Genomic DNA, 19,445 nt, shown 5'->3' on the forward strand with positions numbered 1-19,445 from the left:
CACTTCCCCGCCCACCGCCGGACATAGCCCCGCCTCTAACCACCACCGTGGTGGAGTGACGCGTGCGCGGAGCAGCCAATCAGAGCGGCGCGTGGTTTTCAAACGGGCGGCGGCGGCAGCGCGCGGGGAGCGGCGGGATCGGACCGGAGCCGGGAGCGGGGCCTTGACCGGGAGCGGGGCCTTGACCGGGAGCGGGGCCATGCGGGCCGCCCAGACCCCCGCTGTGAGTGCGGCCTGGGGGCTCGGCACGGGGCGGGTGTGGGAGCACCGGTTTGGGCGTCCCGGTGGGGCGGCGGGGAGAGCCCCGGGGGTGGGGTGGGGTCCCGGTGGGGCGGCCCCGACTATGTGGGGTTGCCCAGGGGTGGCTGGGGGGGGCGGGGGCGGCGGGACCGGAGCGCTCCCGGTAAACGTGTATGTGTGTGACGGTGCTGCCGGTGGTGCCGCCGGTGACCCCCGGTGCCCCCCGGTGTCCCCTCCGCAGGCGCAGCAGCCGCCCCGGCGCGCCCCCCTGCAGGAGCTGCGGCTGCAGCCGGGTGCAGACCGCACCAGCCTCACCCCGCTGCTCCGCCGCCTGCGGCTCAAGGTGGGTGCGGGGGGGGGGTGGTGCGGTGGGGTAACGGGGAGGGATACTGGGGTGTACTGGAGCTGGGGATACTGGGGTGGGGGGACAGGTGTATCTACTGGGGTGGGGGAAATGGGGAGATGGGGGCAAATGGCTGTGGGGTGCTGAGGGGAAGGGCAGGGCAGCCCTGATCCCCTCCACCCCCCTAAATGTCCTGTAGGACCATGACTGCGCCACCCCAGTGTCCTGCACCCGGGGCCCCCCCAGCAGCATTGCCCGGGTGCCCTGCCCCCCAGGACCCCCCAGAAGTGCTATCCAGTTCCCCCCCCGCAGCACCACTCTAGTGCCTTGCACCCTGCCCCCCCCCAGCAGCACCATCATCCCAGAGCCCCCTGGGACTCCCACCCTGGGGCCCAGCAGCTCAGAGACCCCCAGGAGTCCCACCCTGAAACCTGGTGCCCCTGAGCACCCCAGGAATCCCACCCTTGTGCCCAGTGCCCCAGAGCCCCCCAGCAGCACCAGCCTGGAGCCCCCTGGCAGTTCCACTCCAGGGCCCTGCACCCCAGAGCCCCCCAGCAGCCCTGTGGCAGCCCCCCTGGGCAGCCCCCTCCCAGGGCCCTGCAGCCCAGAGACCCCTGGCAGTGCTGTGCCGGGGCCATGCACCCCAGAGCTCCCCAGCAGCACTATGCCAGCACCCTTGTGCAGCCCCCTCCCAGGGCCCTGCAGCCCAGAGACCCCCGGCAGCATCATCCCGGGGCCGTGCACCCCAGAGACACCCGGGACCACTGCGCCAATTCCCCTGTGCAGCCCCATCCTGGGGTTGTGCACCCCGGAGCCCCCTGGCAGCACCCTGCCAGACTCCCTGTGCAGCCCAGTCCCAGGGCCCTGCACCCCGGAGCCCCCCGGCAGCACCCTGCCAGACTCCCTGTGCAGCCCAGTCCCAGGGCCCTGCACCCCGGAGCCCCCCGGCAGCACCCTGCCAGACTCCCTGTGCAGCCCAGTCCCAGGGCCCTGCACCCTGGAGCCCCCCAGCAGCACCCTGCCGGCCCCCCTGCGCAGCCCCGTCCTGGGGTTGCGTACCCCGGAGCCCCCTGGCAGCACCAGCTCGGGCTCCTGCACCCCAGGGCCCCCTGGCACCAGCTCCACCCCGCAGGAAGCTCCTTTCCACGGCTGGCGAGTGGCACCCGCTGACCTCTCCTGCAGCCCTGTGGCCCCCGAGCCCCTGGCTGGAGATGGCAGTGCGGGTACCCCGTCTTGCCAAGACACCCCTGAGGGGGCTGAGTCCCCAGACCCTGCCCCCCCAGAGCAGGGTTCCCCCAGACCCCCTCCCACTGAGGCAGGTAAGTCGGAGCATGCCGGGTTGGAGGCAATGGCCACCGCCATCCCCTCGCCCGAGGTGGCCCCGGGTGCCGTGTCCTGGGTGTTGCCGCTGGTGTGGCTGGAGAAGAGCCTCAACACCTCGTCCCTGCTGGAGTCCATGCGGAACAGCCTGCCCCTGCCTGTGCTGCGGCGGGATGCCGGCACCAGCGTCACTCCTGTGTCCACCGCGGTCATCGGCACCAGCGTCACTCCTGTGTCCACCGCGGTCACTGGTACCAGCATCACCCCCATACCCACCGCGGTCACCGGTACCTTCATGACCCCTCGGGACCTGCGGGAGAGGAGCACAAACACATCCACGGGCGGCCCCCTCTGTGCCAAGGACAGCGCTGCCGAAACGGACTCCCTGCTCTGGCAGTAAGTGTGGGGATGTCCCCACAGACGTGGGGCCGTGGCACCCGTGGGCTGTCCCTGCCCCAAGCCCTCTCTCTGTCCCCAGCTGTCCCCGGGAGCAGCTGAAGTCCCTGCCGCGGGCAGAGCTGGAGGGGCGGCTGGAGAGCACCCTCATCATCATCGAAGCCCTCTCGCTCCAGCTGCGTGACTGGCAGGAGAGCCAGCGGCCGCTGCCTGGCGTGGGGCCGGCCGAGCAGAGGGACGCGCTCACACAGACAGACGTCACCCACCCCAAAGGGGTAAGAGCCCTCGCTGGGGCGATGCCGCCCAATTTTCTGTGCCCTCGGTGCCATGATGGTGCCCACGTGCCACCAGCGGGATGGCGGCCCGGCTGGACCGCAGCCTGATGGAGCGCAAGTACAGCGTGGGTGCTACGGCACGGCACACAGCATCACGTGCCCGGCGCTGCTCCAGCCCGGCTCGACCTGCTGAGTTTGCTGGATTTGAATCCTTTGTGCGGGGAAACATCCCTGGCACGTGTGGGGAGGGGGGGGGACGGGAGGTGTCACGGCTGGACCCCAGGGTGGAGCAGGGCTGGTGCGAAGCCCCCTGCACTCTGCTGGCATGCCCTTAGGAGGAGGAGATCTACCGCAACCTCTACCTCGAGCTGCGGAGGAAAACGGAGGCTCTGCAGCGGCAGCGGGGAGCAGAGCAGGACCTGCAGCGGGAGCTGGAGCTAACCACCGTGGGGACGGTGCGTCTCGGCTGGCTGGCATGTGATGAGTGTGCCAGCTCTCAGCCCAGCAGGGCACGAGTGTGCTCGGCGCTGCCTGTGCTGGCCCCGGGACTGCTGCCTGAATGCCTGTGCCTTTGCCCCTTACCCAGAGTGCCTGGAGCAAGCAGTGCCTCCTGTTCCGGGGCCTTGCGGATGCCGCGTTTCAGAAGTTGCAGGATGAGCAGGGAGCCCTCGCCCAGGAGGTCAGCCCCCGCACAGCCAGCCTGGGCACCCTTTCCCCCGGGTTTCAGGAGACGCTGGCACCGCCGGCACACGTGGCAGCCGTTGGCTATACCTGGTGCCTCCTGGCACCATCTCCTTGCAGCAGGAGCAGGCGAGGGCCCTGGTGTCCCGGTGCCGGGCCGTGCTGGAGAGCGTGCCCGGCAAGCTGCGGAGCTGCCTGGAGGAGCGGGACGCCATGAGGCAGCGAGCAGATGAAGCCCTCCGAGCCAAGGAGGAGGTAGGGGGGCAGCTGGTGGGGGGTTCAGGGCAGGCTCTGCTGTCCCTGTGCCTTTCATGTGACATCCTGTGTCTCTGTGGAGGGGACACTTTTCTGGTATCTGGGGGGGAAAAGCCTGATGTGGCCCTGGAAGGCAGGAAGGGCCGTGGCTGCCTGGGGTGGCTGGAGCTCTCGGGGTGGGTTTTTGGCTCAGGCTGTGTCCTGCTGGGAGCAGGAGCCCTGGGCCGCAGCACCGTGCAGGGACGGCTCCTGGGAGCCGCTCCTCGTGCGACACCGTGCCCAGAGCAACACCCTTGCCTCGGCAGAGCGATTGCTTCTTGGAGGCCTTCCGTGCCCATGCCAGTGCCCGGCTTGCCGCCCGTGACCAGAGCCTGACCTCCCAGCGAGAGCTGTGCACGCTGCTGGCAGACGCCATCGACCAGCAGGTACCGAGCAGGCGGGGACCTCCGGCTGCCTCCTCCCTGGGGAGCTGGAAGGGCATCCCACGTCCTGGGCTTGGGCGATGCTCTGAGCAACGGCCTGCGATGGGCTTGGCTCCATCAGAGGTTTCTTGGCGCCGCTGCTGGGAAGCTGCCGCAGCCTCGGGGCTGGTGCTCACCTCCCAGCGTGGCCGTTGAACGTGGCTCTTTCACCGTGGCAGCGCTGACCCATCCCTCCTGCCCCGCAGGTGTCCCTGACGGCTGAGGCTCAGCCCTTCAGGGAGTTCATAGACATCACCTTTGAAAATCTGGAGGAGGAAAGGAGAGCCCTGGACGCAGAGGTGAGGGGCGTCCCTGTGGAGGCCAGCGGTGGGCTCATCCCCTCGCCTCCCAGCGCGGTGCGGGCTGGCTCTGCTTCGCTCCATCTCGGACCACCCCCAATAACGCAGCCAAGCAGAGCCGCCAGCCGGCACGGCCGTGCCATGCTCAGCTCTGCCTGGTGCCATGTCCCCTTGCAGCGGGAGCAGGCGAGGGCCCTGGTGTCCCGGTGCCGGGCCGTGCTGGAGAGCGTGCCCGGCAAGCTGCAGAGCTGCCTGGAGGAGCGGGATGCCATGAGGCAGCGAGCGGACGAAGCTCTTCAAGCCAAGGAGGAGGTAGGGGGTTGCCTAGTGCTGAGTGGTGCCTGGGGGTGTCCGAGATGTTCCCCTGCAGTCTGGCTGCCCCCCCAGACATGGGAGGACTTTGGGCACCCTTAGTATGGGAACTTCCCATGGGGCAGAGCAGCCCAAGGCCAACCAACCCAGAGGGCACCGTGTCTCTGCAGGCGTCCTGCCAGCTGAAGGAGACATCGGTGGCCCTGCAGGACACGGTGGCTCAGCTGGAGCAGCTGACGGTGGCCAACTCGCGCCTCAGCACAGGTAGGGGTGGGTGATGTGGGTAGGTGGAGCTTGCCCCTGTCCCCGCTGTCCCCGTTCCCCCTCCCCGTGCTGACGGCTCTGCCCCTCGCAGATCTGAGCTCCCTGATGGTGAATCTGGCCAACCTGGAGCAGGAGCGGGATGCGCTGCAGCAGGAGAATGAGAAGCAGTGGGAGGAGATGGCCTGGTGGGTCTGACCTTTGGGGGCAGTGCTTTGGTCCCCCCATAGCCACCTCCTGCCACCCCTTGTCCCCAAAACACAGCACCCCCCTGACCCCATCCTGTCCCCGCAGGCTGGCACGGGAGAGGGACACCCTGCAGCGGGAGTGCAATGGGCTGTGCCAGGAGCTGCGGGAGGCGACCGAGTGCCGGGAGGTAGGAGCTGCCTGACCCTGCCTGCACTGAGCTGCCTGACCCTGCCCGCACTGTCACGTGCTGCCGGCCCTCGTCGGGGCCTCGCGGGAACGCTACGCTGGCGGCCGGCCAGCAGCAGGATTAGCCCTCCAGGGGCGGGGGTGAGCGCGGCGAGGGTGGTTGACATCCCGCACGTAGCGCAGCTCTCCATCCTGCTCAGCGCAATTCCCGGGGAAGGGGGAGGATGGCTCTCTGGGATAATTCCCTGGCTGCAGGCATGGTGTCGTTCCCCAGCCTGTCCTATGTCCCCAGTAAACTGCTGGGTCTCCAGGGGTTGGTGTGCTGGGGTAAAGCCATTCCTAGTTGGAAACGGCACCCTGAGGCGTAGGAGGGACTGTGCTGGGGGTCCCAGTGGGACCCCTCAGGTTTGGCCAGGTGCTCATGGCTGTGTCCAACTATGTCTTGCAGTTCCTCAACCAGGAGAACCACATGTCCCGCACGCAGCTGCTGGAGGTGGAGGCCAGGCTGAAGTCCACGCTGGCCGCCCTGCAGGAGCGCAGCCTGCAGTACGAGGAGCTGATGGGCTCTCACCAGTGCCTACGGTACCGACCCCTCTCTTTTGGGAAATCGAGCTCTTCCTGGGGAGTGGGGGACACACAGGGGGACATGGCTCCAGTCACCACTGCCCAGCCAAGCGTGGTCGCCCAGGCAGGTGGAAGAGGCTGTGGGGAAGCCCAGCAGACCCCATCTTGGGGGATGCTGCCTAAACCTGTGGGGTTTGCACCCCATTGGGTCACAGTGGGAGGCAGGTGTGGGAAATGTCCCTGTCCCGTGCCGAGGAGGAAGAACGCTGCTCCTGCTGAGGCTGATGCCATCCCGCAGGGAAGAGCAGGCTGCCCTTGGCAAGGAGCTGGAGACCACCAAGGCCGAGCTCCTCGACTTGCAGCTCAAGAGGGACAAAGTCTCCTGGTGCTCCACGGACATTACCGAGAGCAAGATGCGGCTGCAGGAGCTTGCTGATTGCCTCAGGGCTGCTCTGCAGGAGGAGGTAGGAGCTCTGCCCTGCGGACAAGGACGAGGAGGTGGCCTGAGGCCTGGCGGGGAGTGTCAGACCCCTATGGCTCTCCATGGCATGGCTTCAGGACCCCTCCACCACTCGCCAGAGCAGTGCAGAGCTGTCACAAGCCGTGCTCTGGTGCTGTGCTCTCCTTCCCCTCTGAAGGATGATGCCCCATCAAGAAGCAGAGCCTGGACCCCGGCTCCACGGACACCAGGCTGGCAGACACCCCACCGTGCCTGGACCCCTGCCTGCCGCACGCCGGCATGCCGCACCCCGTACCGTGCCGGGAGCTCCTTCGTGGGCAGTGTCCTGAAAGCGGTGTCGGGGAAAGGTGAGCTGGCACCCGCTGTCTGGGTGCTGGGGGGGTCCCTGTATGGGGATGGGAGGATCGCTCCCCACCATGCTGGGGATGTGCACCGGTGCTGAGCATGGAGGAGATCCCCGTGCCATCCCTGTGGATCCCGTTTGTTCCCTTGTGGCAGCCGTGGGTTGGGTCACGGCTCCTGCAAGCAGCCGAGGTCTTCTCTGAGCTCCCTGGGGCGGACGGGTGAGCTCTGGTTGTGCTCCCCGCAGCACGCAGGGCTGGGCACAGCACCTCTGTCCTCTTGCAGATGCTGATGAAGCCACGGGAGGCGGGAGTGCATTTACCAAGGACAAACCTGCCTCTACACCAAAGCCAATAGGTACTGGGGCTGTCACCCTGCCCTGGACCCTGCTCCAAAGCTGCAGGGCTGCCTTTCTGCTTGGCTCCATGTCCCCTGGGGCTGACATTCCTTCTGTGTCGCTCACGAGCCTCTGCCCGGCCTGCAGAGCCCGAGGACGGTCTGCTGGAGAGCGTGAAGGAGCTGAGAGCCGTAGTCTCCGACCTTGCCATGTTGAGTTCCCGCATCCAGGAGCTGGAGCAGAGCGAGTTCAAGGCGCTGCAGACAAAGATGTGAGTTCACCAGGGGCTCGCGTCGAGAGTTGGGCATGGCCTCTCCTGTGGGCAGCCTGTCTGGGGTCCCCCAGCTCTGGATTAGACCTCTCCTGCCATGGCTAGAGGGCTTTTTTCACCTGGTCCAGCTGGCGGTGTTGGCCTCTCCCACCACGGGGCTGGTGGGATGCTCAGGAGGGGGTTTGGTACCCAGCACATTGCTCGGCTCCAATCCCCACCCGCTCAGCCCTGCTGTCCTCTCCCAGCTCCGACCTGCAGCTCCGTCTGGAGACGGTGACAGCTGAGAGTCAGGAGAAGATGGACACCCAGGCTGCCACCATCGCCAAGCTGAACAAGGCACTGAGGGGCAAGCTAGAGGTGAGCTGGTGCCAGAACTGGGCCAGCACTCACCCCAGGGCAGAGCCGAACTGGGACGGGCGCTGATCTAGGACACGGAGAAATCTGGGTGACCGACTCCAGTGATACCCCATGGGTGCTGCTGGCTTGTCTGACCTTCTCCAACCTGAGAAAACCCGCTCCCTGCCCCCGGGGTGCTGGGGGTGGCTGGGGCCGGGCACTACCTGACACCGCTTTTTCCCCCCTGCAGAATGAGAAGGAGCTGCAGGACGTGGTGAAACAGCAGGAAGAGAAGATGCTGCAACTCATTGACAAGAGTGGGGAAGTTACGGTGCGTGATAGGGCCTGGCTGGGCTGCACGTGTGGGGGGTGCTGGCTGCAGGACCCCTCTCAGCATCTGCTTTCCCCCTGCAGAGGCTGAAGGGAGAGGTCTCCCAGCTGAAGCGCTCGCTCCAGCGTGCAGAGACGGAAGCCAAGGTGCTGTGGGAGGAGATGCGGGGGCAGGAGCCCAAGGTGGACGCTGCCTACGTCCAGGAGCGAGTCCTGCTGCGGCAGGAGGTGAGGCTGGAGGCTGCCAGGGGCTACTTGTGTCACCCACCCCTCCATGGACGGGGACCTCTCCAGACCTCACTCCTCAAGCAGGCGACCAGCGGGACAGCAGGGGGGAACCCCCAACCCCATGGCTCTCGCCCTGCAGTGATCTCTCAGCAGTGCTTGTTCTTTTTGCAGGTGGACAAACTGAGGTTGCTGCTCCTGGAGAAAGAGGATGAGAATCTGCTGCTTTCTGACAAATACCTGGAGCAGGTATGGGGAGCCCCAAGGGGCTGCCCTGGCTCTTGTCCCCTCTCCCTCCTGGGCTGGTCCCTGCCCAATTTTGGGGCATGCACCTGACACGCATCTCCTACCCCAGGTCCGAGGGCTGGAGCTGAGGCTCCATCATACCCAGAAAGTGCTGAGGACCCACGAGGAGATGCAGGAGAAGATGAAAGAGGTGAGGCTGGGGTTCATTGCTCTCACCCTTGCTGTGACTGCAGCGAACACAGACTCTCATCCCAAATGCTGTCACTAACGCTGCTGCCGTCCCCAGGTCCTGTCAGCCGTCCCTGACGTGGCAGCAGGCTGCCAGGAGCACCACAGCCTGCTGCGGTACTTGGGCCTGAAGCCGGCCAGTGGCAGCAAGGAAGCTGCTGAGCTGCTATAGCCCGTAGCATGAAACCTTCCTGTTCTTAATGCTGTAATTATTTATTGAATAAAGTTTTGTTGGCTTTTGCCCTGCCTGGTTGTACCAATGGAGGAAACTCCTGGTGCCCTGGGTATGGACAACTTGTTCAGCCTATGCCTCCATCCCTGTCACAGGGCTACAGCCATGGCTCCCTGCCACCCCAGGGCCTCTCCTTCTTGGCAGGGGACATGGCCCCCCCCCCGCCAGCACTTGCTCTCAATAAGGCGCTGCATTCCCCAGGCTCCCACCCTGCTGCCCCAGCAGCGCCCGGGCTGACCTAGCTTCTCTCCCTGAGCCCCTGCTCCTCCTTCTGCCCTAGATTCCCCCTGCACCCCCTCCTGCTTCCCCCTGCAGAGGGTATCGGAGGCTGGATCCTGCACCCCTATCAGGGGGCCGCGGGCCACAAGCCTGTTGCGTGGGGATGGTTCCCCTCCCAGTGTGGCTCTGGCATGCAGCATCCCCTGGGTTGCTGGGAGCTCTGGGAGCTCTGCCAGCTCCTGCTCCCAGTGCTGCCTTGGCCCCTGCTTTGGGGGGTGTGTGTGTGTGTGTGTGTGCGCGCGCTCCCTCTGGGGCCCCCTGCTCCCAGTACAGCTCCAGCCTCACCTTTGCTGCTGGGGCATCTCCTGTGGGATCCCCCTCCTGGTGTTCCCGACCCCCAAGGATGCTCCCTGCGGCCATGGGGGCCGTGCAGCACCGCCCTCCCCCAGCACTGCCCGAAATAGCAGCATTCAAACAAGTGCTCTGGTTTTTAATGGCCTGTTTCTCCTGCTGGGGGGGGGGAATCACCTTCCCCTGCCCTCTGCCGCAGCCCTGCCACCCCCACGTGTGGTGGGTGCTGCGACACCAGGGGTGCCGGCACCTATATTTACCCCAGCACCCAGGAAATGGAGGTGTTCAGGGTTGCACCTCTATGTACCAGGTGCGTGGGTGTCTCATGGGGAAGCAGCGCTTGCTGCTCCCTGGCATCGCCTCCCCTCCTGCTTGTGGGGGGGGGGCGTGTGGGGTACGGCCCCCCGAGATGAGGGGCCTGCAGTGGGGGTCCCAGGCTGTGCCCAGCTCTGGAGCGCGGGGGCAGATGCACTGCCCTCCCTGGATTAGGGCCATGCGGGGCGGCTGAACCCTCCTTTTACGGCGGGGATTCAGCAGAGCGCGGCCCTGGCAGCCGGCCCCGTGGGGTGAGCGGGGACACGGTTATTGTCCCCGCACCGGCTGCGGGCGGCTTTTCGCTGCGGGGGGGGAACGACTGGTCTCCTGTGGGAGCCCCCACCCTGTCCTGGGGGTCTGGGGCTCTGCGCTGCTTGGGGCCTGGTAGGCAGAGGTGATGCAGGCAGGGTCCCCGGCACAGCAACAGTGGGGGGGTCCCCAGCCTGGGGGTGGCACGGGGGGGGGGTCCTGGGCCCAGAGGTGATGAGGAGAAAGTCCCCGTCTAGCTGGCAGTGGCAATGGGGGGGTCACAACAGCAAAAGGGGGCAGAGCGGGGTCCCCACCAGCGGCAAGGGGGTGGCAGGGAGAGTCCCTACCCATAACCAGGAACGGCACAGCAGGGTCGGTGGCACAGAGGGGTCGCCAACAGGGACAGGGGGTGGCAATGGGGTGGCACAGCGGGGTGCCTGGGTGGCATGGGGGTCCCTGCCCGTGATGGGGGCTGACTCAGTTCGGTCCTTGGCGGGGGAGGGGGCACACAGAGGGGTCCTGACCAGCAGCAGGGGGTTGCAAAGCAGCGGCACAGCGGGGTCCCCAGCCCGGGGCTGTCGCCCTGGGGTCCCCACCAGCGGCAGCGGTTGTCGCCGGCGGGGGGGGGGTGCGTGCGGCGGGGGGGGGGGGGGCGGAGCGGGCCGGGGGGGCCGGTCCTGCCGGGTGCCGCCCCGCCGGTCACGTAGCTCTGCGGCACCGCAGCCCCATTTACCGCGGGGCCGGAGCGCACAGCCCGCAGTCCGCGCCCGCCGCCGCCCGCCCCGCACGGTAAGGGGGAGCCGGGAGCCGCGGGGAAGAGGGGAGGGGGGCGGGCGGCCGGGGGTGCAGCCGAGGGATCCCGGCAGCGGGAGCTCGTAGCCCCGCCGAGGCTCCGGGGTGTCTCCGTGCGGCGCCGCCGGCAATCCGGGGGTCGGGCAGGGCTGGGAGGCTCCGGGGCAGAGGGAGCCCCGGGCACGGGGGGTGCCGGGCGGGGGGAGCCCGGAGATACCCCCTGCGCTGGCGCAGCCTGAGCCCAGGCAGTGCCGGCCGGGGAATCGCCGCTCCGGGGCGGGGGGGGGAGCAGCGGCTCCTTGGGGCATCCCCGTCCCCTCGGCGGCGCCATCCCCGGGGTACCCAAACCGCGGGTACCCCCAGCCCCGGGCAGCGCCGCCCCCGGGGTCTCTGCTTCCCCAGGTAGCGCCATTCCCGGGGTATTTCCATCTCCCCGGTATCCCCATCCCCGAGCTGTCGCCATCCCACGCGTACCTCCCACCCGGGGTATCCCCGGCCCCGGGGTATCTCCATCCCCGGGCCCCCCCGTTCCCTGCCCCGGCCCCCCGCGGAGCTGCGCTCCCTCAAGATGGCTGGGCTGGGGGCGGGCGAGCAGGCAGCAAAATGGCTGGGAGCTCCCCAGCATCCTCCACGAGGCCCTGCCCGTCCCGAGGTGAGGGCAGCTGCCTGCTTATGCAACGTGTCCACCCTGCTGACCGGCAGGGCCGGGGTCCCAGCGCCGTGGGGGTCCCCGGTCCCCGCAGGATGAGGGCGCATGGTGGATGAGGGGGCCGCCCCGCCGGTGCGTGACTCAGCCCCTGTCTTCTCGCAGCCACCACCGCCACCATGACGCACCAATACCCGGCGCTGACGGCCGAGCAGAAGAAGGAGCTGTCGGACATCGCGCTGCGCATCGTGGCCCCGGGCAAGGGCATCCTGGCCGCTGATGAGTCCGTAGGTCAGTGTGTGTGGGGGGAATCTGTCCCGCCCCCCCCCTTTTCCCCATGCCTGAGCTTCACGGGGGTGCCGGGTGCCCGCAGGGAGCATGGCGAAGCGCCTCAACCAGATTGGTGTGGAGAACACGGAGGAGAACCGCCGGCTGTACCGCCAGATCCTCTTCAGCGCCGACAGCCGGGTGAAGAAATGTATCGGGGGCGTCATCTTCTTCCACGAGACCATGTACCAGAAGGCTGACGATGGCACCCCATTCGTCCAGATGATCAAGGACAAGGGCATCGTCGTGGGCATCAAGGTGCGTGTGGGTGTCCGGTGGGTTTCTGGGGTGCTGAGGGTGCTCGGAGGGTGCTGGTAGGGCTCAGCGCCGCCTTCCCCTTCTCTCCGCAGGTGGACAAGGGTGTTGTGCCGCTGGCGGGGACAGATGGCGAGACCACCACGCAGGGTAGGTGGAGTGGTTTAGGGGGGTAGGGGCCGCGGGGTTTGGGGCTGTGAGGCTGATGTGGTGCCTGGCAGGTCTGGATGGGCTGTCGGAGCGCTGTGCCCAGTACAAGAAGGATGGGGCCGACTTTGCCAAGTGGCGCTGCGTGCTGAAAATCAGTGACAACACCCCCTCTGCGCTCGCCATCATGGAGAACGCCAACGTCCTGGCCCGCTATGCCAGCATCTGCCAGCAGGTACGTGTCCGTGGCCGGGCATCGCCCCGCAGGATGATCATTGACCCATAGGATGGTTGTTGACTTAAGGGGTGAGGTATTGCCCCACAGGGATGGGCACAGCCCCGTGGGGCTCAGTATTGCCCCCGTGCCTGGGTATCACCCCGTGGGGCTGGACATCACCCTGTGGGCTGGGTAGCACCTCACGTGGATGGGTATTGACCCCCAGGACCAAGCATTGCCCCAGGTGTGGGCATCACCCCAAAAACCGTGGGCACTGCTCTGTGGGGATAAGAATTGACCTTCCTAGGTTGAGCATCACCCCATGGGGCTGGGCATCACCCCACTGGGATGGGCATCACTGGCAAGGGTGGACATTGAACCTCAGGGCTGAGCATTGTCCCCCAGGTCCAGGCACTGGCCCACATTGCCATGGGGCCAAGGCAATGCCCAGGGATGTCCCCATGATGGCATCTGCCTGGTGTTTGCAGAACGGCATCGTGCCCATTGTGGAGCCAGAGATCCTGCCTGATGGTGACCACGACCTCAAGCGGTGCCAGTATGTGACGGAGAAGGTGAGCAGTGCTACGGGCAGCAAGGCGGGCACTGTGCCACGCTGTGCCACGCTGCACCGGGGGACTCCATGCTGCCTGTCCTCCCCAGGTGCTGGCAGCTGTCTACAAGGCACTGAGCGACCACCACGTTTACCTGGAAGGGACCCTGCTGAAACCCAACATGGTGACCCCCGGGCACTCCTGCCCCACCAAGTACAGCCCCGAGGAGATCGCCATGGCCACTGTCACCGCCCTGCGCCGCACTGTGCCCCCGGCCGTGCCAGGTACCGGCACCAGGACGTGGCGGGGACCAGGAGGGGGATGCCCTGTGGCCCCCCTGGTGCCATAACCCCGCTCTCTGCAGGTGTCACCTTCCTGTCCGGGGGTCAGAGTGAGGAGGAGGCTTCCATCAACCTCAACGCCATCAACACGTGCCCGCTGATGCGGCCATGGGCCCTCACTTTCTCCTACGGGCGGGCGCTGCAGGCATCGGCGCTCAGCGCCTGGCGCGGGCAGCGGGACAACGCCACCGCCGCCACCGAGGAGTTCGTCAAGCGCGCAGAGGTGATGGGGACGGCCGCCGCGGGAGAGGGGTGCTGAGGCCTGCGTCCCGATGGGGTGATGGGGACACCACGGACTGTCCCCCTTGGGATGGGGGATGCTGAGGGCGGTGTCCCATGGGGTGACGGGGGACACCAAGGGCTGTGCTCCACAGGACGGGATGCCAAAGGCCATGGTCCCCGTGGGGGACACACGGGGCTGTCTCTGCGGGATGGGGGATAGTGAGGACCCAGAGAGCAATGGGGGATGCCACGGTCCCCGCTGGATGGGCCGTGCCCCCTTGGGTGACATGGGACATCGAGGGCTCTGTCCCTGTGGGAAGACGGGTGCCAAAAGCCATGTCCCGTGGGGTGCCGGGCGACGGCAAGGGTTGTGGGGGTGGGGGATGCTGAGGGCCCTGTCCCCGTGGGAGGGGGATGCCAAGGGCACGGGGACACCGAGGACTGTGTCCCTGTGGGATGGGGCACACGGGGCCTTGTCCCCAGCGACTGGGGGACGCCGAGGGCCATACCCCACGGGGGGCACTGACATTTCCTTTCCCCGCAGGTGAACGGGCTGGCGGCGCTGGGCAAGTACGAGGGCAGCGGGGACGACTCTGGGGCCGCCGGGCAGTCCCTCTACGTGGCCAACCACGCGTACTGAGCCCCGGCCGGGCGCCCCACCGGCCCTGGCCCCCGCCCCGGCCCCCTCCCCGCCACTGCTCACACCCTGCTTCCACCCCAGCCACCCAGGGGAGCCGCCACGCGGGGAGGGGAAGGGGAGCGCGCCCCGTGGGTCGGCCCCACACCGCCGCGTCCGCAGATGAAGCGGGGGGCCCGGGTTACCTGGCCTCCGGAGGGAGCCACCCGGGTGCCCCTTTGGCAGGGGGCTCCGGCCGTGCTGTTGGGGGGGGAGGCTCGGCCGCGTGGGGGGCAGGAGGGGAGGCCTGGGGGTGCCCCTGCCCTGCCGTAGCTTCGCAGTCCCGGTCGCTGCCGCCCTTGGGGCGCCTGTGTTGTGTTTGCCGTGTGCACCCCGTGTACCAAATAGCCTAACAACGAATAAACGGTAGAGACAGCGCTGTGCCGCCTCCTCCCTCTCCGCAGGGTACCCGGGGGCTGCGCGTTGTCCCATCCCGGGCTGCCCCGTCCCTCCGCCGGGTCTGCGCATCGCCCGCAGCCTGTTGTGCTCACCGGTGCGATGAGCTGTGCCTGGTCTCAGCCCACCTACGCCCAGCGTGGGGCTCTGGGAACCGGGAGAGGTGGCTGGGCTCTCCCCGTGGGCCATGGGGCGGGTGAGGAGCCCCTGGGGAGCCCCTGTGCTCCCCCTCGCCCCCCCCGTTTCCACCCCCCTTTCCGGGCCGCGGTGCTCGGCGCTGCGCCCCCTCCCGCCGGCACGGGGGGCACCGACTGGCCCTCCGCGGCACTCGTAGAGGCCATGCGGCCAAAACCCGCCTCCTCAGGGCGGCTACCGCGCTCTGATTGGTGCTTCTGCCCGCCCGTCTGCGCCGCCGCGCTCCAGACTCCATGTCTATTGGCTGTCGTGAGGACTGGGCATTCTGAATGGCTGGGCTGAGCACAGATCCCGCCCCCCCCCGGCTGATCCGGGAAGTGAAGATGGCGGCGGCGGCGATGGCGGCGGATGAAGCAGGTACCGGTAGCGCTCGGGTGTCCGGGGCTCGCTCGCTGTCACCCGTTTATGGGTGTCTGGGCCGGTGCTGAGCGCTGTTCCCGCAGAGCGGGCGCGGGGCCGGCGGGCCGCCCTGTCCTTCGCGGCCATCGCCGTGGTGCTGGGGCTACCGCTGTGGTGGAGGACGACCGAGACCTACCGCGCCGCCCTGCCCTACGCGGACATCGACGGGCTGGGCCAGCTGCCGGTGAGGACCGGGGGGAACCGGGCAGCCGGTCCTGGGGCTCGGGTGCCCGTGCTGACGCTGCCTCTGCTCAGTTGCAGCTGGCGGTGCCCGTCGCCGTGGTCTTCGCCCCGGGGTCGGTCCCCGGGGACCTGCCGAGGCCGCTGCCGTTCAGGGACGTGCAGGAGATGGAGATTTCCGTGAACCGTGAGAGACCCGTCCGGCTGTCCCTGCCCTGCCTGTCCCTCCTGGGGGGGGCCTCGTCCTTCCCCGGGGGTCCCTGCATGCCCGCGGCTTCTCTCCCCGGGAGGCCGGTACCGGCCGTCAGCCTGGAGCTCCCCGGGCCCGCGTTTACCAGCATCATCCCGTCCCGAGCTGGCAGTGCAGGGGAGCACTGGGGGCAGCAAGGTCCCCAGGGTGCCGCAGGGAAACGACCAGCTCCCGTCCCTGGGGCTGGGGGCACTGGCAGCCCTCGGAGGGTGGGACGCGCCCTGAGTGGCGTGGGGCTGTCCTGCCTGCCACCCTGCGCCGGCTGAGGCCACGTGCTGTGGTGGGTCACTCAGCCGAGGTTAGAGCTGGTGACCAAAGGACCTTGTGGCATGTGTCCTCCTGGGGCTGTCCCTTGTCCTGCCTAGCACTGGGCTCTTACGAAGGGCCTGGGGGCAGGACTGGTGGCTTCACTCAGGCTTTCTGCTCTGGCAGTGAGAACCAGTATCGCATCCCGCTACGAGACAGTCTATCGCAGCACCACGGCTCAGGAGGAGGCAGCGCTGAATGTAGCTACTGCCCAAGGTACCGGGACAAGGGATCACAGTAGCTGGGGCAGCTCTGTGGGGAAGCAGGCTCCTCTTTCTGAGGCTGGTTGAGCAAAGAACTCAGCTTTGCTGTGTCTGAGGGTGGGACAGGGATTGGAGTGAAATTCCCAACCCTGCTAATGCCTCCATCTCTTCCCCAGAGGCTGACGCTGCTCTGTGCCCGCTGCAGGATGCCTCGCTGGGCTCTCTGACTGTGTACGTGGTCCCTGAAACCTCCTCTGTCCTGCCTCAGGTAGGGAGCAGCACCCTGCGGTGCCAGCCTCTGTGTTCTGCACCCTTGGAAGGTGCCCTGGCAGGGGGGGAAGGTGTCCGTCCCCAGGCTGTCGCAGGTGGCACCATGCTGTTCTCTGGCGGGTTTGGGGGGAGCCAGCCCTGCTCCCGGCCCTCACCCCTGCCCCTTCCCCAGGGCATCAGCGTCTACGTGGGGAAGCACCGCAGCGCCTTGGTAAGGGCTGGGGGGAGCCTTGTCACCCTCCGCGCCCGCCTCCGGCAGCTCACACAGGTGATGTCCTTCACGGCCAGCTCCATCGCCACCGCCCTCTCGGACCGCATGCCTGACAGCCAGCTCGGCCCTGATGCCCGGCGGCACTTGAAATCCAGCCTGGGTACGGACACGTGCCCCAGCCCCATCCCCTGGCCTCGGGGAAAGCCCTCTGGCTCTGGTGGGACGTCCCGTTCCTGCTGTACCTGTAGCATCCCTGGATGGTTTCTAGGGTAACAGACCCCAGGGTCTTCCCTTTGCCCTTGGCAGTTGCTCAGGGCCGGGATCTGAGCTGTGATTGCTGTGTGTTGGAGCATTGGTGCACGACCCCACTTTGGGGAGAGCCAGGGAGGAGGGGGTCAGGTCCTGCTGCTCTTGGGAGCTCTGTCACAGCCACGTGCCCGGCCTCGGCATCAACAGGCAGTTGCCATGGCAGTGCCTCATGGGCTGTGGGTCCTCGGCAGGGTACGAGATCACCTTCAGTCTGCTGAACCCTGACCCCAAGTCCCATGACGTGGACTGGGACATCGAGGATGCTGTGAACCGCTATGTGCAGCCCGTCCTGGACAAACTGAGCTTGGTGGCCAACTTCTCTGTTGACTCGCAGGTGAGGGCTGGGAGAGGCGATGGGGACAGCCCAGCTCTGGCCTTCCCGGGCGCCCCGGGACGCGCTTCTCTGCCAGCAACGTCTTTGTTGTGTGCCTGTAGATCCTGTACTACGCTGTCTTAGGAGTGACGCCACGCTTTGACAAGGAGACCTCCAGCTTCATCCTGAGCGCCCACAGTCTCCCACACGTCATCAACCCTGTGGAAGCCCGGCTGGGTGAGCAACGTGCTCCTGACCTGGCTCTCACGGGACCAGGCTCCACCTGTGCTCTGTGCCCCTTCCCTCCCCGCAGCACCGTGCCCTGCCAGCCCCGGATGGGAGTGAGAGTGACTGAGACCTACCCGGCTGGGAGTTTTGCTTGGGGTGTGCTGAAGGAGGTGCTGGGCTGGGCTCTGGCCCAGTGCCACACGTGGGTGATCTGCTCTTGCTGTTCCTGCCATCCAGGGGAGTTCTTTGACTCTGTCCCACTGCAGGTTCCAGCGCTGCCTCACTTTACCCCGTGTTGAACTTCCTGCTGTACGTGCCAGAGCGTTCCCATTCCCCTCTGTACATCCAGGACAAGGACGGGGCCCCAGTGAGCACCAATGCCTTCCACAGCCCCCGCTGGGGCGGCATCATGGTACGGGGCTGTGGGGGTGCTGGGGGCGCTCAGACGAGGCGGTGGCTCCCCATCCCCGGCGAGTGCTGGCAGCTCTGCCAGCCCCACGTCTCCGGCTGTGTGTGGCTGACACGCTTTTTTTGCAGGTTTACAACGTTGAAGCCCCTGGTTCCCCCCAAGCCTCCCTCCCGCTGCACGTGGACGTGGACATGGTGCGAGTGATGGAGGTTTTCCTGGCCCAGCTCCGGTGAGGATGTGTTTTTCCCTCCCTGGGCCTCTGTGCGCTCTCCTGGCACACGTAGAAATCCATGGAGTCAGCACAGGCTGTACCCATGCTGGAGCCCAACAGTTCATTTGTTTCTCTGTGGGCTTTGGGAGGCTGAGGGTGGCTTTTTGTGGCCTTCAAGGTGCTGACCACTGGCCAGCACTGCTCTCTGGCCAGAGGTGCTGGTGCATCGCCCATCTCCTGAGGCAGGAGGCTTGTCTTGTCCTGCCCTGCGTCCAGGAAGCCGTTAGGCAGGGTCGAGCCCTGCTGGGACTGAACGCAGCGGGGAAGGAGAAGAGTGGGGAGTGTGCATGTGGGACTGCAGGCTTGTGATGCAGGCTGGGACCTTCCCCTCTACTCCCAGGTTACTGTTTGGGTTATCTCGGGAGGAGCTGCCTCCTGATTTCCTGCTGGAGAGCCCAGGGAACGAGGGGCTGGCCGACTGGGAGCTGGACCGCCTGCTCTGGGCCCACACCGTGGAGAACATTGCCACCGTGTCCACCACCTTGACCTCGCTGGCCCAGCTCCTGGACAAGATTGGGAACATTGTCATCAAAGACGATGTTGCCTCTGAGGTAAGGCTGGGGGACCCTGAGGTGGGGAGCGCAGGGGGCCGGCCATCACTGTCCCTGTGCAGACCATGAGCTCTCGCTGGTGTGGTGCTGCGAGCGAGGCCCCCAGGCTTGGTTCTGTCATCGTCCCTGGCCAGGGACTGACCGTCATTGTGTTTCCGCACAGGTGTACCGAGCGGTGGCCTCAGCGCAGAGCGCCATGGCCAAACTGGCCACGGGCCACCTGCACTCAGCTTTCCAGGCCAGCAAGGAGGCAGTCACCTCCTCGGAGCGGGCCTTCTTTGACCCGTCTCTCCTCCATCTCCTCTACTTCCCTGATGACCAGAAATTTGCCATCTACATCCCACTCTTCCTGCCCATGGCCGTCCCCATTCTCCTCTCCTTGGCCAAGATTGTCCGGGAGGCCAGGCAGCGTAAGAAGGAGCCCACCAAGATGGACTGAGCCTATCGCCACGGCGCCCTGCCTTGGGGCTGGGACTGTCCCCACCTCATGGAGCGTGTTGTCATGGACTTGTGGCCCGAGAAGGTGCCCCAGAATGGTGTCAGGGCCAGGCCCCGGGGGCTTGGCTGGGGTCTGCTGTGGCCAAGATGCCAGAGGGGGGAAGAGAAGCTGCTTTGAGGGGTCCGAGATGTTCTCGGGCTGGGTGCTGAGTCCTCTGGCCAGAAATGCTGAGATGGGGGAGGAGGGAGGGGACTCCCTATGTGCAGCCCCTGGCCCTGCACTGTGTTCAGAACGAGCTGCTGTATAAATAAGGAATAAAACCCCGGTTGTGTGGGGGCTGTGTGAACCTCCTCTCCTGCTCCCCCCTTGGCCCTCTGGGGGGTCCCATTGCCCTCTCTTCCCCTGGCTCAGTATTCCC

The 19,445-nt window shown here is 66.9% G+C and overlaps 3 protein-coding genes across 4 annotated transcripts; all 3 read left to right on the forward strand.

Moving 5' to 3' along the window:
• The first annotated feature begins 89 nt into the window (after positions 1–89).
• Positions 90–8,796, forward strand: SPAG5 (sperm associated antigen 5). Of its 2 annotated transcripts, none has more exons than XM_075771249.1 (24): positions 90–223; positions 482–583; positions 783–2,299; positions 2,382–2,574; positions 2,910–3,029; positions 3,161–3,253; positions 3,376–3,510; positions 3,816–3,935; positions 4,178–4,270; positions 4,448–4,582; positions 4,753–4,846; positions 4,938–5,031; positions 5,138–5,219; positions 5,667–5,800; positions 6,081–6,246; positions 6,421–6,589; positions 6,870–6,941; positions 7,069–7,192; positions 7,438–7,549; positions 7,779–7,859; positions 7,943–8,086; positions 8,258–8,332; positions 8,439–8,519; positions 8,616–8,796. In XM_075771249.1, exons 1-24 carry the CDS (start codon positions 200–202, stop codon positions 8,727–8,729), a joined length of 4,074 nt encoding a protein of 1,357 aa, XP_075627364.1. In that variant the 5' UTR covers positions 90–199; the 3' UTR covers positions 8,730–8,796. The 2 variants fall into 2 exon arrangements, with proteins under 2 accessions (XP_075627364.1, XP_075627365.1); XM_075771250.1 differs by having other exon boundaries at positions 3,379–3,510.
• Positions 8,797–11,493: 2,697 nt separating this feature from the next.
• ALDOC (aldolase, fructose-bisphosphate C) lies at positions 11,494–14,473 on the forward strand. Its single transcript, XM_075771252.1, has 8 exons — positions 11,494–11,652; positions 11,735–11,946; positions 12,039–12,093; positions 12,165–12,325; positions 12,796–12,879; positions 12,968–13,142; positions 13,223–13,422; positions 13,966–14,473. The coding sequence occupies exons 1-8, from the start codon at positions 11,541–11,543 to the stop codon at positions 14,059–14,061; spliced, it is 1,095 nt and encodes a 364-aa protein (XP_075627367.1). The 5' UTR covers positions 11,494–11,540; the 3' UTR covers positions 14,062–14,473.
• Positions 14,474–14,894: 421 nt separating this feature from the next.
• PIGS (phosphatidylinositol glycan anchor biosynthesis class S) lies at positions 14,895–19,373 on the forward strand. Its single transcript, XM_075771491.1, has 12 exons — positions 14,895–15,045; positions 15,132–15,271; positions 15,343–15,454; positions 15,950–16,039; positions 16,203–16,294; positions 16,469–16,667; positions 17,008–17,150; positions 17,252–17,366; positions 17,624–17,769; positions 17,895–17,995; positions 18,378–18,588; positions 18,752–19,373. The coding sequence occupies exons 1-12, from the start codon at positions 14,958–14,960 to the stop codon at positions 19,025–19,027; spliced, it is 1,713 nt and encodes a 570-aa protein (XP_075627606.1). The 5' UTR covers positions 14,895–14,957; the 3' UTR covers positions 19,028–19,373.
• The last annotated feature ends 72 nt before the right edge of the window (positions 19,374–19,445 follow it).

Source organism: Balearica regulorum, chromosome 19 (assembly GCF_011004875.1).
Source record: "Balearica regulorum gibbericeps isolate bBalReg1 chromosome 19, bBalReg1.pri, whole genome shotgun sequence".
NCBI lineage: Eukaryota > Metazoa > Chordata > Aves > Gruiformes > Gruidae > Balearica > Balearica regulorum.

Bases quoted from the DNA above. Each gene is read 5' to 3' on its own strand.
- ALDOC (XM_075771252.1), top strand. From the start codon at position 11,541: ATGACGCACCAATACCCGGCGCTGACGGCCGAGCAGAAGAAGGAGCTG. The intron at 11,947-12,038 runs GTGCGTGTGGGT...TTCTCTCCGCAG, and splicing joins GCATCGTCGTGGGCATCAAG to GTGGACAAGGGTGTTGTGCC. The intron at 13,423-13,965 runs GTGATGGGGACG...CTTTCCCCGCAG, and splicing joins AGTTCGTCAAGCGCGCAGAG to GTGAACGGGCTGGCGGCGCT.
- SPAG5 (XM_075771249.1), top strand. From the start codon at position 200: ATGCGGGCCGCCCAGACCCCCGCT. The intron at 6,942-7,068 runs GTACTGGGGCTG...CCCGGCCTGCAG, and splicing joins CTCTACACCAAAGCCAATAG to AGCCCGAGGACGGTCTGCTG. The intron at 8,520-8,615 runs GTGAGGCTGGGG...TGCCGTCCCCAG, and splicing joins TGCAGGAGAAGATGAAAGAG to GTCCTGTCAGCCGTCCCTGA.
- PIGS (XM_075771491.1), top strand. From the start codon at position 14,958: ATGGCTGGGCTGAGCACAGATCCCGCCCCCCCCCGGCTGATCCGGGAA. The intron at 16,040-16,202 runs GTACCGGGACAA...TCTCTTCCCCAG, and splicing joins GAATGTAGCTACTGCCCAAG to AGGCTGACGCTGCTCTGTGC. The intron at 17,770-17,894 runs GTACGGGGCTGT...CTTTTTTTGCAG, and splicing joins CCCGCTGGGGCGGCATCATG to GTTTACAACGTTGAAGCCCC.